General features: G+C 40.3%; 1 protein-coding gene across 8 annotated transcripts in view; it reads left to right on the top strand.

The window, feature by feature from the left end:
- The window catches only part of USP54 (ubiquitin specific peptidase 54), a 94,472-nt gene that overhangs the window by 69,992 nt on the left and 7,501 nt on the right, over positions 1–16,979 (top strand). For 7 of the 8 annotated variants that reach the window (XM_048311855.1, XM_048311851.1, XM_048311853.1 and 4 more), the window contains 10 exons: positions 459–629; positions 1,008–1,079; positions 4,662–4,793; positions 5,085–5,465; positions 6,488–6,722; positions 7,498–7,637; positions 8,648–8,821; positions 11,797–11,916; positions 13,053–13,245; positions 15,508–16,961. In XM_048311855.1, coding sequence (XP_048167812.1) covers positions 459–629; positions 1,008–1,079; positions 4,662–4,793; positions 5,085–5,465; positions 6,488–6,722; positions 7,498–7,637; positions 8,648–8,821; positions 11,797–11,916; positions 13,053–13,245; positions 15,508–16,961 — 3,072 coding nt within the window. The remainder of the gene's footprint in view (positions 1–458; positions 630–1,007; positions 1,080–4,661; positions 4,794–5,084; positions 5,466–6,487; positions 6,723–7,497; positions 7,638–8,647; positions 8,822–11,796; positions 11,917–13,052; positions 13,246–15,507; positions 16,962–16,979) is intronic. The other variant, XM_048311856.1, reaches the window with a different exon arrangement.

The following is a 16,979-nucleotide window of genomic DNA, read 5'->3' as shown; positions in this document are numbered from 1 at the left end:
CTGTATTATAACGTGATGTTCTTGTTACCCTTATTAAGATTTTGTACTTCAGTAATTTTTTTTACTTTCTCCAAAGCAGTTTATTTCATATTGTAGTTGCACTCAACAGTGTTGAAAATGAACAATAATTTCAGTGTGGTACTAATGTGTACTTTCAGTCCAACAGATGTAGTTTAATTTGGCATATTAAAAGGATTTGATAACTTTGGAGTTACCAAAGAGAAAGAAAGAAACAGGTTTTCAGGAGGAGTGACACTGTGTCCCTGCTTCCAAAGGAGCAGGCTTTTCCCATAATCTCTGGTGCTCTTGAATCTGAGTTGGTATCTTTGGTATTCTGTTTTTCTGTTAACTTCTCTATGGCTGCCCTTGCTCTCTTTTCTTAGCCTTTCTTGGCTTTTATAATAGCTGAAAAAGATTGAAATTTGACATTGCTTCCTTGACATTTCTTTCTTCCCCAGGGAGAGAACCTTCCATCTCGAGTGATACACGGACAGATTCCTCTACAGACAGCTATCCTTATAAACAGGCACACCATGAGTCTGTGGTCAGTCACTTCTCCTCTGACTCCCAGGGGACAGTCATCTACAATGTGGAGAATGATGCAGCTTCACAAAGCAGCAGGGACACAGGTAGCAGATACCATTACATCTATGTGAGATCGTTGTCATTAGATAAGATGACTGCAGTGGATTCCAGTTGAAAATATCTCTATATGTACACACAACCTTTACTAGAATAGTGAACAATGTTTAATATCCTAAATTTTTGATTTATAATGAACTATTGGCACTCACCAAAAAAAAGCATGATTTATAAGTCTTGTTGGCTTCTGTAGACTTGTATCTAGCCAGACAAGCATTTACAGATTTGTTTTTCTGTTATCCACAATACTGCCTGCTCTCTTTGTTATGTAAATCTGTGAGTTGGAGTCTGCACAGCCCCACTGTAGGGTTTGGTAAGTGTTGTGTGTGCTACTTACTCATCTCCGGGCAATAACTTCATTTCAGGCATTGCAGCTATCTGGGAAGGGCGCTTTCATCACCAGAATCCCTCATGCTTGGGAACTCAGGACTTTCTGTGTAAGTGGGGGTTGGTAGTATTTGCTGCACCAGTGAGGAGCATAAGCTAATTTCCTGCCTGTGCCATGGAAGGAAGTTAAGCTGGAATATCCAGTGAGAAGACAATCTGTATATATGTTACTTTGGGCAGCTGAACAGTCTACCTGAACACTCTTTAGTTGAAAGAGGTTAACTGGAAATCTAAAGACTTGATCTCCTCAATTATTCATGGCCAGTATCCACAATTAGCCTGTTTCTGCATACAGCAACTTCTAACATCACTTCTGAAAAAGTAGTGCATAAGTTAAGGTCAGGCTTCTGTAGCATCAGAAATAGGATCTGCTATTTCTGTTTGAAAAGTTATTTTATTGTGCCATAAATAGATTTTCTAAGAAGACCAAGGAGTTGAATCAGCAGCTGTTAGATTGCACCAGAGTGTCAAAGCTGTCAGACCACTTGATCCTTTTATTTGTAAAATTGTTCCTCTTTTGTATCATAATTGGTTCATTTGAAACAATCTGTGGTACATCAAAATCTGAAAAAAATGTTTCAAGTTCATGTTATTTAGTATTCTTTCATTCTTCATCAGAGGTCTGAGTAACTGTAATACACAGGTTAAAGATAGCCCAACAGTTCTTCCAGTGTTTTAGCAAATACTTAATGCTGTAGGGACCAGTCATAGTCTTAGGTAGGATGTGAGAAAGAAAAGAAAGTTGGAGCAGAAATTGAGTGATGAGGAAACAAAATGTATGATTGTCTTCAGAGTACAAAGACGACAAAATTAAAAGAGATAGTGGTATACTATTTAAATAGCCTGCAAAAATGGCACAGAGTTTATTGGATTAGGTTCCTGCCTGCAAAACTTGCCATGCAGAAGTTAGCAGAAAAGGAGAGTAAGGGGGATGGTCACAAACATGTAAGCATGAAGTTCAGCATGTAACCTTTTGTTCTGTCATTTTTAGTGACTTTGTCCTTTTTTTCTTTCTTTCTTCTCCTATTGATTCTATCCTGTGTAATTCCCTTCAGCTTAGCCCATTTCTCCACCTGAATTCAGTTGTCCTTATCTTCCCTGATTCAGCCTTAGCTATAGTCAGTCTGTCCCCTTAGCTAGCCACTTGTCTGGGCATTTCCCCTCTTCTTTTACCTACCCACAACCTTTCCAAAAAAAGTCAGTCTGCCAACTAATACAACTGCTCAGTCATCAAATGGTGATCCGTGGGGCTATAAAGAAGCCACCCACATTGACCTGTCAACTGAATTGTTCTGGGCAAAAGCAGGATTCTTCATTTAATGGCCATTTACCCACTACTCCAGCCCAGAAAATTATGGACCCTATCCCACATCGTCATTCGGGGAAGGACCACCATTGGGTCGTATGACCTCAGGCTCCCGGGTACTTCAGAATGGGGGCAGAAGAGTGGCTGCATAAGTCCTCTCTTTGCTCCTACCCACCTGTGCTGCTGAGAAAAATGTGCGTATTCTGGCTGCCCTGTTCATACAACTGAGATTTCAGGGGGAGGGAGTAGACGGTGTTGTGTTTTAACCCATTTGATTTCATTTTCCTCTCTAACATGCTCTTAGACACACACAATTCCTACACCACCAGACTTTTCCTTTGAATATTGCTGTTTGCTTGTGAAGCCATCCCTAGTCTGGAGGATGAGGTATTTAAGTGATATATTCATCAAGAGACACCTTTTAAGCATATCATTAGGCACTCAAAAGTCCTGGCTTGTTATTTTAGAGAATTTTAAAAAGTTATTGTTAAGTGTTAGCTAGTATTCTTGGGATTTTAATTCCCATATTCATGCATTATGTTGGATTTAGTCTTTGTTTTAGAGTGTCCAGGTAAAGACAACAAAGCCTGTGTCCTGCAGACCTGTGATTCTTGACATCTCCTCTGTGGCTATTAAATGTCTGATGACAATGAGACAGTATTTGCAGTCTTGGAAAGGAGGAGAAAATAGTAATGCAAGGCTAGCGGCCCTCATTCTAACAGACTAAGCTGGGCTTTATTCTATGCAAACCCTAAGCTAGTACTAATAGCACCAAATATTGGCAAATAGTTTCTCTTATGGTAGTTGAAGGATGCTAACCAAGCAATCCCTGTCATGTTGGAATGTTTAACTAGAAAGGTTGTGCACGTTGAAGTGAAGTGTAAGTCTCTTCTGTCTTGAGGGGAGCCACTACAAGGTATAAGATAGTGCTGTTCTTGGAAGTCTTAAAAGATAAGCGGTAGTCCATGCTGTGAAAGGGAAAAAAAAAATGCCCCAAAGCACAGACTCCTGTTCAGTCACGAAAATGCTATACATCTTTTATCTTCATTGCCAACATTTCTCTTTTGCGTCCTTATTTATTTTCTTTTATATAGTCTGCTTGTTTCTAAAAAATTTGGCCACAAAATCGCTCTTTGCTTTGCAAATGAAAAGTGAGCCTTGTGTAGCTTGCTTTTTATTGTTTGGATTCCTTCCCACTCATTTATGGTAATATCTTTGTAGCAATTGTAGTTGCAGTGAATTGGTTTTTCAAATGTTGCAGGTACAATTTTATATGTAAAATCTGCTTTAAATGTTGATTTTTATGCTAATCTCTAGAGAAGGGAGAAGGCCCAGGAGGGGCAGCTATGTAGTCTGGGGGCTGTTAGACCGCTGTTTGCTAGTATGGATTTTCATTTCCTATCATCCTATGTGAGGTAAAAGTTTGTGATATAAAGGCTAGAAAAAAGTCTTTGTAGCTTATTCATAAATTCCCTTCTTATCCTGCATCTCTGCTTGGGACTACTCACGTGAGTAAAGCCATGCATATGTTTGTGCTTGCAGGTTTAGGACTGTGAATGTGTGAGAACCATAAAATTAAGCAAAGGCAATAGAGAAAACTTATGATGTCAAATAGTCTTAAATCCCGTTTGATGTGAGGAAATGGGGAGTAAATTGTGTTCATGAGAAAAATACTGGCACTCAAGACACACAAGCTGTAATAAGGGAATGTTGTGTGTCAGCTGATCCATGTTCATGGTCTGTGCATGTGCTCCTAGCTTGTGGCAGATGTGAATTAGCTGGCTTGGCCCTTGAGAGCCAAGTGAGGCTTCTTCACTGTAGTCTAGGCTAACTCAGATTACTTAGTGTTTGCTACAGGCAAAGAGAGTGTAGATGAATAGTTAGTGCAGAGCAGCTGATGGTGTGCAGTAATTCATTATTAGATGGTAACTTGTTGCTGTGTTTGAGTCTTTATTCAACAGAGTAATGTCTGGCAAGCTATCCTCAGGAGTTTCCTCTTCATGGTCATTAAAACTGACAGCAAGAAAGTGGTGTCCTTAGACTATTAGAAGACAAAGCAGAGTCAACCTTTTGCTTGGCCTGTGGATAAGCTGTCATTAACCAGAGTCGTTGGAGGGGCTGTATTGTTCTTTTATGGCCTTAAAAATGGAACATCCTCTCCAAGACAAAACCAAAAACTTACAGATAGGAAAACTTACCCAAACTTGCCAGTTAGTGTTGGAGTGTCTGCAGCTCCTAAGGAGCAGGAGAGTCCTGCTGCTCTTAGCACAGTGAACACTTGATCTGAAGGCTCTTGTCATCTCTACTGTGTTCTTCCTCCTTCCAGGCCACCTGACTGACAGTGAGTGCAATCAGAGGCATGTTTCAAAGAAGAGCTCGCTGGCAGACCGCAAGAGGAGTTCTAGCCGGTCTAGGCGGAAAGGAGATGAGGCTCAATCATCAGGATACCATAGTGAAGGCAAGAGATGTTACTTTATTTTAAATATCAGTATCTTTCTGAATGTTTTTAATGTTCTCAGTGTGTAGATGCATTTCCCTCATTGTTTCTTCCATCTTTATTTAGTCCTCTCTTTGCTTTTTGGTGTTTAGTTCTGTTTTGGTTTGTTTGTTTGGGGAGTGTTGGTTTTTTTTATTACCATTTTGTTGTTTTGGATTGCACTTTTCAAAGTCTGCATGAAGATGCTGCAAGTTGAGCTGCTACTTTAATTGAAGTTATTTTTGTGGCTTTTGCTGTCCCTACAAACTGCAGGAGAAACCTTGAAGGAGAAACAAGCCCCCAGAACTGCCCCCAAACCATCCAGCAGCACCAGCAGGCTGAGGGAATTTAAAGAGACAGTGAGCAACATGATCCACAGCAGACCACAGCAGATTTCTCATACCATCCAGAATTCCCCTCGTGGAGGGAGTAGTGTGGATCAGGCAGAAACACGACCCTCAAAAAGCCTGCCTGCGCACGCTCGAGACTGGGAAGTGGAGAGTACCAGTAGTGAGTCTAAATCCAGTTCATCTAGCAGGTACCGGCCAACGTGGAGACCCAAAAGAGAGTCTCTGAATATAGACAGCATCTTCAGTAAAGACAAGAGGAAACATTGTGGCTACACTCAGCTTAGCCCTTTCTCCGAAGAAGCAGGTAAGAGTTTGAGAAGATTTATTTCAGAATGTGTGGGAGTTTTGAATGTGGAATTTAGGTCAGTGGTGAGTCACGTCTGTGAGGACTAATTCCTGTGTGGGTATTCATAGTGCATGTATGGTAATGCTGTTTGATTTCCGTGTGCTTTGTTTCCTGTCTAAGGAAATAATAAGGGAAACAATACTGTCTACCCTGTTTAAATGGACACATGCTGTACTACTAAGTGTCTGAAGTTTGTCCTTTGGAGTGACCTGGAGTATTGCTCTGGCTTTTCCTCTGGCTCATCATAGTATTTTCACTTGATGGCTCAGAGTATGGTGCAGAAAGTACCTTGTGTATTGGTGCAGAGTTCTTATTGTGAGGATAAGAGCCTGGAAGCCAGTGATGATTTATCTGGAAAGATTTTACACCACAGAAGCTATGCAGCTTGTACATGGAGACTCTGCTGGTTTTGACAGTTGAAAAGAATTGGGAAGCATAAAGGAATATGTAAAGGCAAGGTGAAGGGGAAGAGAACACACCTCCAGGGAAGGAAGGGAAGCAAACAAGAATTAAGTGAAAAGACCGTTTTAAATTCTTTCTTAAGACTTTCTTAAGAAAGAATTTAAAAAACCCAAGTTTTTCTGTTCTCTATATAAGCCACAACAAATCATAAATGGCAAAATAAAGAGTGTAAAAAATGAGAGCATCCGAAATAGATATAACAGAGTACTGGAAATACAATTGCATATACAGTAAAATTATCTTGTACAAATACAAATTATTATGGGAAAGAAAGGATTTTCATTGCAGCCTTAATTATTACCTCAGGGGCAGTATGGTAAGTTATACTAAAGGGGAGAGATTCAAAGATAAATTTGTTGAAAAGGTTATTGCTTAAAGTTGCTAGGAAAGCTGGGAAACACTAAATTAAGGATGGCGCTTCTGATTTAAACATAGTTGAGAAGGTAACATGTATATGGATGTTTTGCTAGTACTGAAGCTTAGGTCTTCTACCAAGCTATATTGTTTTATCTTGACAGGTAAAGAACTTACTGAGAATGAGGTGAAAGAACACACTGTTCATGAAACAAGGTCAAGCCAGTCAAATGTCAGATACAAGCGTGGTGTGCTGGGCCGGGGCACCCAGTACCATATGGTGGATCAACATCCTCATCTAATACAGAGGATGGAGTCTGGCTACGAAAGCAGTGAGCGCAACAGCAACAGCCCAGTGAGTCTGGACATGTCCTTGTCTGAAAGCTCAAGCACCCACAGGTAGATTTCAACAAAATTCATATTTGGAATGACTGAAGTCTTGATTTCTTTTTTGTAGTTGCATAGTGGTATAGAACATTTTGCAAAGCAGTGGTCCTAGTTTGAAATACAGCTTTATTGGGGCAGGGGAGAAATAATAGGGAAATGGGAGCCTTTTCTTTTCAGTATATTGCTAACTTACTGCTAGGGAGAAGAGAGAAACCCAGGGCTTGATTGAGCGAAAAACGTTGTCTGAAGTGATGCATCTGAAATAGTTGTACCCTTAGTCTCTGGTTTAAAACCTTGTACTTTGAGTAGCTCATAGTCCTTTTTGGTTTAGTTAAACCATTGATTAATAGACACATTGTACAAAATGAGAAATCAATAGCCTTGTATAGAAATCTTTGTTTTCAGACATACTTGCAATATTGGTATGTAAAAATAAATAGACAGCACAATGTATTTCTTTCCTTGACTTAAGAAGCTTCAGGTAACCACAAACTGGCACTGTTTATGGCCAGAATATAGTAGATTTTCAGCTGTAAGAATCTGTTCTGAACAACTCCCAGACCACAGTTTTAATATGAATTGCATAATCTTATGGAGGAGAATAGAATTACTGTCCTCCTTGTTAACTTCCTCTTTCCCTGTTTCTCCCAAGATCTTCTTATGGTAGACTTCTTTTAAAATTAAATTAAAATGCAAGTATATGTTTGTGTGGATACAAAAAAGGTAGATACAATTTCTCCTGGAGAGATCAGTCAAATGGTAAACTATAATTTCTCTCTTCTTGGAGGGATGTTCATACGAAGCGAGCAGGTGGATTTGTTCCTGCTTGGCGTAACATCCCAAAGTCTCACAGTAGCAGCATCTTGGAGGTGGAGTCGGCTTCATCAATTGGGAGCTGGACAAACAGCCCACACACCACTGGAAATGGTAAGATACACTTTGCAGGGGTGGATATGCGAGGTAAATTGTATTGGAATTGTTCTTTACTTTCTGGATGTTTATGTTCACAGGGAAATTATAAGGAAAGGGAAAAGAAACTTTGAGGAACATAACAGTTTTACAAGAAATAGTTATAAGATTTACCAAAGAGGATTGCAAAAAACTTTGTTGGAATATTCCCTTGATCGTGTTGCTCTGGCATCTCTTTTGTGTATTGACTTAACTGATAAAATAAAGCTATTTTTCCTGTTCTTTCTTATAACTCAGTATTCTGCCATCAGTCAAAAATACCCTCCCAAGCATAACTCATAACTTAGTAGAGTCCTGAAAACAAGCTTGTAATTCTGTACAAAATTTAAAACTGTTAGAACTCTGAATGTTTTTTTACAAGATGTTTGGGCTGAGGCTAAGCTTTTCTGCTTATGTATCATTCTAAGCAAATACTTTATTCCAGAGAGTCTGGGGAAGGGAAAGGCAAGAGGAAAGACACTTTCTGAATACTGGTAATAGTTGAAATGACAATGACAACTGATGGATTTCTGTTGTGTAGGCTGTTGATATGCTTTATTTTCTTCCCTTTTTCATCCACTCTGTGCAGTTATATGAAAAACATCTCTCTTGGAATCCATTTAACTTTCACAAGCTCTAGTGATCTGGCTAATTTATAGCATTTACAAATTATAAATACAGTAAGAAGTCTCAAGATTTCATCATCAGCTTAGGGTTATTTCTTCCAATGATTCTCTCTGTTCTGTATGCTGTTTTCGTGAGTCAGTGAATCCATGGGCTGTGCTGCAGGGGAGCTTGAAGCACTACTGTATTGAGCGGGGTTTTATAAGTAAAATTTAAGAAAGCAAAATTTATGTTCTACAATTCTGTGGTCTCAGACTGTTATTATCTAATATTAATTTTATTCTCCATTAATACTTCTTTGTCTTTTAAGGGATACTTTGAGATGTAACTGTCAAAAAAGTTTGGTTGGCTTGTTTGTTTTGAAGGTGGAGACATCTTTGTTCCTTTAAAGAGTGAGCTGGATGAATTGCAAGAAGAGGTGGCAAGGAGAGCCCATGAGCAAGAACTACGTAGAAAAAGAGAAAAGGAAATGGAGGCAGCAATGGGCTTTAATCCCCGTCCCAGCAGGTTCATGGATCTAGATGAACTGCAGAATCAGGGTAACCTTTTGAATGCAGTATATTTTGCAAGATGGTAGTGCTGGTTCTTTGAACCTTTGAATGTAATTTCCTGTTTTAATTGTGTATATGTGTGTGTCTCACTGCATCCACACCCCATTACAATTTTGTACCTTCAGGTAGTGAAATACTATCCATTTCAAACCTGTAGAAAGTGAAAAAACTGTTTGGTATTTTTGACCAAATTTCTTCTTAAATGAGAAAACAAAGTAACATAGAGGTATTCTTAATATATCTGTGTCTTTCCATTTTTGCAGTGATATACACTGTTAATAGTATTGATATCTAGATTTAGCTGTAAGCCTTTAACCAGCATCTTGGAATGAGCAGGGCTGTTTGTACCTTTCAGGCTCCTCAGCTCCACCCACTGCAGAGGTTGTTCATATAAACCATTGTTCTGCTTCTGCTTGATTTTACTACCTTTACAGCCCTAAGCAATTCTGCTTGTTCCTGCCCTTGTGCTTTCCAGTCTTTCTCCCTGGCCTGGCTGTGTATGCCCAGCACAGGTGTGGGGACAAGTACTCTGGCTGGATCTAATTGAAAATCTGAGCTGGATTTAGGTTGCATATCCTTTCTAGGGAAAAAGAATTTTAAAAAATTTAAAAACCAAATACTAAGTTTGATTGTCTTTTCCATGACTCCTCATCTTTCTGGCCGGAGATGGCAGCAAAAGAGGTTTAATTGGAAGGATGCAGCTGTAGCAGAGGGAACATGACAGAATTCACATGTCATACCTTTGTTTTACCCCTAAATCTCCATCAGCCTGTAAGGGGATTCAAGAGAAAGGTGGGAAAAAGTGCACTGACCCAGTCAAGAGTGAACCCTGGAACCTGCTGGAACACTTAACTGGGGGTCATTGGAGGGTAAGCAGAGCCAAGAAAGGTGTAGTGAACACCTGGGTTCTGGTGCAGCAAATGTATGCATGGTCAGGGCAGTCCTACTGTGGTATCCTGTGTTGCAAGGCCTCCTGGCATTCCCATGCTGCTTCCTCCAACCTGACGTAGAAAAGAGTTGAGGTTGCTGGTTTGCTGCTCAAGGAGAGGAAGGAGAGGGGCAGTCCACAGCAGTGCCAGTTCTGGACACAATCCCAACTGTGCTCTGCTCAGCAGCCAGAATGACATTGTGCCAATAGCAGCTGAACACTTATGATCTCCATGGGGATGTCTGACTGGGAATGTTTGTATAATTTTTGCTGACCATCAGTTATCCTTTACAGTCCTACTATGGCCTGCTGGTAACCAGGTGAAAAATTCTGATGTACCGGAGTAGATGGATACATTCTTTTATTAGTATAGTGTTTGCTTTTGTAACATAAATGCCAGTGATTTAAAAATTGAGAAGTAAACCTCTATTGCTTAGCATGTTGTCTTCTCTGCTTCTCCTGCATGAAGGAAAATAGCATATTCTCCAATACATTACCCCTCTTTTTCATCTATTCTATTAGTTGATAGAAGCAAAGATTGCTTAGTTTTTCTTTGTTAAAAAGAAACTAGACTAGAGTAATGCTTAATCAAAAAAGAATTCAGTAAAATGTCAGATGCATTGACTTGAAATCTAGGAAAGTCTTTGCTTAGTTCTTTTAAAGTCTTTCCACACCCCAGTCAGAGATATAATAGCTTAACATTTCCAGGCAGTCAAGCAGTCTGTTAGGCTTGCTTGTATGCAGAACTCCAGAACACTTGTGACTCATTTTCCCCTCAAGTAAACTGCTAAATTCATGCATAGAAAGCTAATTTCAGTATTCTGCCCTTGATTACAAGCCTCAGTTGCCTTGATTTTGAAACTGAATGTGCTGCTTGATTAACTTACTGCTCTAACAACTCTCACTTCTCTCTCCAGTTCTAGCTTCTCTTGCAGGTTCTTTGGGGTTTATGGTAAAAGAGTTTGTACTTATATCTCTGCACAAGGGTGTTGGGGAGCAGGTCAGGCCACAGCATGTGTTATGCAGATTGAGAGAATGTAATTTATTGTTGGCTGATAGAGATACTTGTGTTCTCTACCACAATGATAGAGACATACCATTAAAAAGACCCACCCCTAAACAAAGTAAAAAGTCAATTTTTATTTTCTGTTTTCCCTTCCTCGTTGGAATGTTTACATTTTAGTGCATAATTTGCATTATGCCTAGTAGGTGACACCAAATAGTTTGGGCATTTCTTCCTCTCAGGAATGGTTGTTATGATGCCAGGACACAGTTTCCTTTTTGTGTCCAAAGATGATTTATCCTTCTCTTCTCCAACACAGTTTTCTAAATTGTTGCAAGAAGAGTTCTTTACAGTTACCCCTTTCTTCTCAGCTTCCACCACCTTGATTTTCAAGCTGCAAGACTGTTGAGTTTTCATATTCTGTATGTTACTTGCAGCAGTTAAGTGTATGCACTGAACTCATTTATAGAAGTAGTTCATGCAGGCATTTATGTTAACACTCAAGTCCGAGTTTTCTTCCCCAGACATGTTAGTTGTTTCAGTTTGCTTCCATTTTGACGAAGAAGAGACCAGATGGGTTTTGTCAGGAAACTTAACATACAATGAAAAAACCCTGATCTGCTGTATTTCTTTTACTGATACATTTTGGTTTAGATTTGATTCTAAATTTAGTTTAATTCCTACTTGACAGAAGTCATTTGAACAGGCTCTGTGATATGTCTCTACCATCTTTTGTACTGATTTAAAGTTTTGAAAATAGTAGAATAAGCGAGTACAACTCTTTCAACTAAAGAAAATTTGAGGGAAAAAAATTTGTTTCACGTTGTTTTACTGTGTGGACGTCACAGGGTGACGTTATGAGGTGCTCAAGATGTACTTCTGCTTAGGGAAGGTTAGGTGGTGCAGTCTGGGATATGCGCAGCCTCTGCAAGAATCCGTATGTGGAAGGATTTGGCGATCACAAATGGGATGAGGGTAAGTGAGGGTTCTGCAATGAATGAAATCAAAATGAAGGGTGCTGCCCATTTGCAGGGAGGAGTGATGGCTTTGAGAAGTCGATGCAGGAAGCAGACTCAATCTTTGAAGAGTCACTGAATCAGGAGCAGAAGGGCGATTGTGCTGCAGCTTTGGCTCTCTGTAACGAAGCTATATGTAAGTAACCTTAACTGCCTGAGCTACTGCGCTTTGACTGTGTACTAATACAGAATAGAGTCTGAAATGCTACATCACATTAAGTGGTCAGGTAATATGGGGGTCCAGCTGGTCTTTAGGAACATGCAGGTAGACAGAATTTTTCATTTTTATAAGCATTCCCATTTGGGGTTTTTAGTCCCATTCCTCTTCATCTCTGTTTTTTCATGTTTGCATTCATTTTGTTCTCTCCAGTGCTAAGGTAGTAACAGCACTGGAGTGCTGATGTGCCCTTTTCGGTGCTAAATGGTATGTTTCAGCAAGCACCTGGTAGGTGGTTCCCCTTGCCACTCAGTCCTCACAATTTTTCCCCATCGTCAGGCCAAATTGCAAAGGCTATTAAGCTCTCCTGTTTTTCATGGGGGGTGTAGCATAGGAAGAAAATGGTAGCCCACTCTTGAGTCCCCTGGATTAACAGAAGTGAACTATGTTGTACTTTGCTTTCCTGAAGAAAAAAGCATTAGGACATTGAAGTGCTTAAATGCATTGTGATCTTTGAGAATGTGTGCTATGTGATTTCATTTTATTTTTGATGTTTCTCCATTATAACTGGCTGGCTGTCTCACCCCATGCTCCCCTCTGTCTGCATAGAATGGCTGCAGACAGGGTGAATAGCTCCTGTGCTGTTTGCATTTAGAAATTGGCTTTTATGGACTGCAGAATAAAGGGTGCAGCATACAGCTGTGGTGATAGCGCTATTAGCTTTCATTCCAGCAAGGAATCTCAAATCCCAGCTGGGTATTCCTGCACATAAAGGGAGTCCCATGTATGGAGGATGCAGGAGAAGAGTAGATGACAGAATGAAGCATCATTGTAGTAGGGCTGGAAAGAGCCTGTGTGAAGGGATGAGAAATTGGGCTAAAACAAGGATATTGTTTTTATTTTATTTTGGTTTAGTTTCAGTTAATGTGTTTGTACATCTGGCTAAGCTGAATGTGCATTAATGGAAACAATAGCATCCTTGTGAATTCTTTTGTGGCAGTATTTGCATGGTCCATGTTTTTTGTTCCTGCTGCATCTTTTTTTCTTTTTTTTTCTTTTTCAATTTTATTCCTTTTTTCTGTTTGTTTTCTGCTATGTTTTCTTTTGCATTTTAGCTAAACTAAGACTTGCCATGCATGATGCCAGCGCTAGCACTCACAGCAGAGCCCTAGTCGATAAGAAGCTGCAAATCAGTATCCGAAAAGCCCGGAGCCTCCAGGATCGCATGCAGCACCAACAGCCACCGCAGCCGCTGCCTCCGCCAGCCTGCCACCCACCACAGGGCGGCACCATGGCCCAGTCTACAAGGTAGTGCGAGTACCTCACCTAGACACAGACCTGGGCTGCATCTGTGAGCAGTGCAGTCTGGAAAGAAATAGCAAACTATGTATATTCCCCTGGATAGTCCAAGTCCTACTGTGTCACACCCTATTCTTTTCTTCTCTAGGTTAAATCCTATTACAAAACAGACAACTACCCCATTTTCCCTCTCCCCACCACCCTTTCTCCCAGTCTTCATAGAATAGTCCAATGTGCATGTGTTCCAAATGTGATCTGTGACAGAGAATTGTAGCAGTCAGTGCCTGGCAGCATTGATGTCTCATGCACCAAGGGAAAAAATACAATAGACAATAATCTGGCTAAAAAAAGTGGGCATGTGGTAGGATGAAATGTGACAGTTTATAATCAGGAGCAGTTTCAGGACTCAGTCAGTCAAAGACTGTACTACAGTCAAAATCTTGCTATAGTTGCTTTTATGTTGGGAACATCAGCCAGTGTGTTTAGTGCTCTGTAGTTTTAAAACTGGCAAGGGCACTGATCTTTTCTTTCTAGTCCACTTCTCTAGTAGTGTACTGGTACAACGCTTGAATCCAGATCCTGATCTGTCACCTTGACTACTCCATCATTCTTCATTTTCTTTCTGTGTTTCCCAGCATCCTGTAGCCTGGCTTACCAGCCCTCCTCAGTGTCTCTTCATGATTCTTTCTTCCATACTGACTTTAACTACAGCATAATTAACTCTCTGCTATAACCAATCCTTTCTTCCTACCCTCTTTAGCATGCAGCTTAATCCTTCTTTCTTCCCATGCCATTCCCTCCTAGCACTAGACCATTCCTATCCAATTTCTAGGCTATTTCTTGAACTGTTACTTTTTTCCCTCTCCCCTTCTTACATGTTATATTACCAGAAGCTTAAATAAAATCTCAGATGAGAATCGTTTTTCTGTTCCTTTCTGTAAAATGCTGCGTACAGCTATATACAAACCCAGTTAATTCGCACACCTGCCAGGCTCTGGTTCGTAACGTTCTTTTCTTTTCCTGCAGTACCTGAATTACACATAATGAAAGCTGATCTTTTTGTCAATCAGGGGTCCATTATATCCTCTCTTACAGGAGAAATGCAGAGCTCAAATTAGGCATTTTTGCAGATTCTAAGAAAATGAAAGTGCCTTTCTTAACTAATTTTGCTAATGCTAAACTCGTTCACTGCTGCTCTGTGAAAAGAGCATTACTTTTGCAAAAAGTTATATCCAACCAAACGTTAATATTTCAGCCAATGAAAAAGAAACCGTATTCATAGCCAGAGTTCTGTACTCCAGCTTTGATGTAAATAACATTGCAGACAGTACGAAGTTTGCAATTCCTGACAGATAATGTTGTATTGCTACACACATCAACTAGGTCTTCATGGTAACTTTCCTTCCATGCATCTCAAGGAGGAACCAAAGCAGTGATCTTACATCTCTTTAAGTTTTCTGCTGGAGCTGATGTAGCCTGTCATTTTCTCATAGGCAGTGGACTTAGTACTGTTAGTTCTGTCTGTATATTAAAATGCTAACTAAATGCAGAAAAATGCCAGGGATGTGTATGACCCAAAAATATAATTGTCTTGCATTGGTACATAAAAGAATGAACATTATTTTCTAGAAGTATGCTCAGGATACAAATTATTTCAGAATAATAGTTATGTATTTAGCTTGAACTTTATTTAACGTTTTGGATAAGTATCTTGAAAAATGAGAATATAAAGATGATAAAGAGAAAAAGTTCAACCTGTTCCTTCCATTTGTCAAGTCATTCTTCATGAAGTTGCCTGGAGAGAGGGGACTGTACAGAAATACTGTCAGTTCATGTTCAGATCACAGACATGTCCAAAGTATTTTAGAAGATATCTAAGATGTTACTGTTGAAAACAGTTATTACATTTTATATAAATGCTATTTTTACTCTTTTTACAGTTATCCCTACTCACATACTCAGTCTGCTGATTGAAATGCCTGTGGTGCTGTACAAGAATACTTCATATAGAGCCTAATTGTAAATTGCAATTGTAAATTGCAAAATACTCTTAAAAGTATGAAATGGATTCAGTTAGATTGTTAGAGTAGGAAAACAAAGTTAGAAGCAAAGGACTAGCATGTATGTCTCTAGTGAATTAATGCAAAGTCTTCATCAGAATACAGTGAGCAAAGTGTGTTGAGCTGTATGTCACCTCGTGCAAGGTCTGTACCCTAGGAATAAACGTAAGCAATGGCTACTGCTAATCATTTACTCTTCTGTGTGTTTTAGTGAACAGACTGGCCCGCTCCAAGTACTGCTGAGCCAGGAGCTACCACTGGAACCCAACAAAGAAGTGGAATTTGGGTCCAGTTCTTTCTTCCACCCACCTGCTTCCTGCCATGAATTGCACTCATCATTATATCCAGAGTCTTCCTCCTTGCCCCCCTCTGAAAGCAGTCCATCCAACAGGATCTCTCCAAACTTCCAGTCTGCTTCTGCTGATTTTCATGACCAAGTTCCCTCTTTTCCCTATAGGCAAGGGTTGACAGAGAGGTCTGCAAGAACTGAGAATGATGCCCACAATAGTGGGGAATTTGCTGACACGACAGCCACAGGGCCAAAAGACTATAGGGATTGCTGCAGTAGCAGCAGGTTAGAAGAGGTTCATAACATAATGCCTATTCTCACACCTCACTTCAAATCCAAAGCTAATACAATAAACTCTGTGTCTTTGCCTACACTGTTTCCCTGTCCACATCCACCACAAGCTGCATCTCCTGAAAGGGACAGCCAGCACAGTCCTTGTTCCAAACTTGCAAGCTCTCCCGTGCGGCCCAACGTTGATCATTTAGGGGCCTATCATGCAGTGACCTCTGCAACTTCATCCCCTACACAGCAGTGCTCCTCGGATCCTTTGCAGAAAAATAAGTACTCCAGAGCAAACAGCCAGGAGATGTTATTACCCTCACAGGGTGAATATGGCACAGCAGACGGTTGTAAATCTGAGGCTTTTAGTACAAAGGGACATGTTCGCTCCTTGGCAGAGCAGTTTCAGAAAATGCATGCAGTCTCCCAGAGAAAAGGTACTCATGAAAAAGACTGGATTACTGCAGTGTGTCAGGATGAGAAGTCTCCAAAGTTAACACAAAAATCTTTCATCAGCCGTTCATCTTCTGGTTACGGACAGCTACTCCATCAAAACCAAGAAAACAAAAACCAGTCTTCTGAAAAATTACACTCAGCTGTGGATATTAGGGACGGGGTAGTTTCTTTGAAGGGTTTTAGTGCCCAACATGTTGCTTCTATGAGTTTTTGTTCTCACAGTGAAGAACTGTGTAGAAGAGGTGGACAGACTATAGCAGACCCTGCACCCTATGTGGAAAGGCACTGTCATGATGGAGGAATGAAAGAGGTGGATGATGGAGCTGCTAGTAGCATGGTTGCCTCTATGCCTGTGGACCATTGGGTGAATAATGTTACTAGGTATTACAGTTCTCAGAAGGCTAATAAGAATACTGAATGGCTTCCTGTACCTGGGAGGAGTCCACTCCTTTCTGATCAGAGAGCAGTTGGAGATGACTTGAGCAGGATCCCAGTACATCTGCATCCACAGTGGAATCAAGACACAGAACAGGAGCTCTCAGAACTGGAATCCCTCTATCAGACTAGTCTGCAGGCATCTCAGGCCACTAGGCCTTTCTTGGGAAGACAGGACAGTGCTAGGTATCCATTTGACCAATCAGGTAAGAATGATGCAGTTA

Source organism: Corvus hawaiiensis, chromosome 8 (assembly GCF_020740725.1).
Source record: "Corvus hawaiiensis isolate bCorHaw1 chromosome 8, bCorHaw1.pri.cur, whole genome shotgun sequence".
NCBI classification, from domain to species: Eukaryota; Metazoa; Chordata; class Aves; order Passeriformes; family Corvidae; genus Corvus; species Corvus hawaiiensis.
Note: the sequence above shows the minus strand (reverse complement) of the source record. Positions and strands in the feature narration are given on the sequence as shown.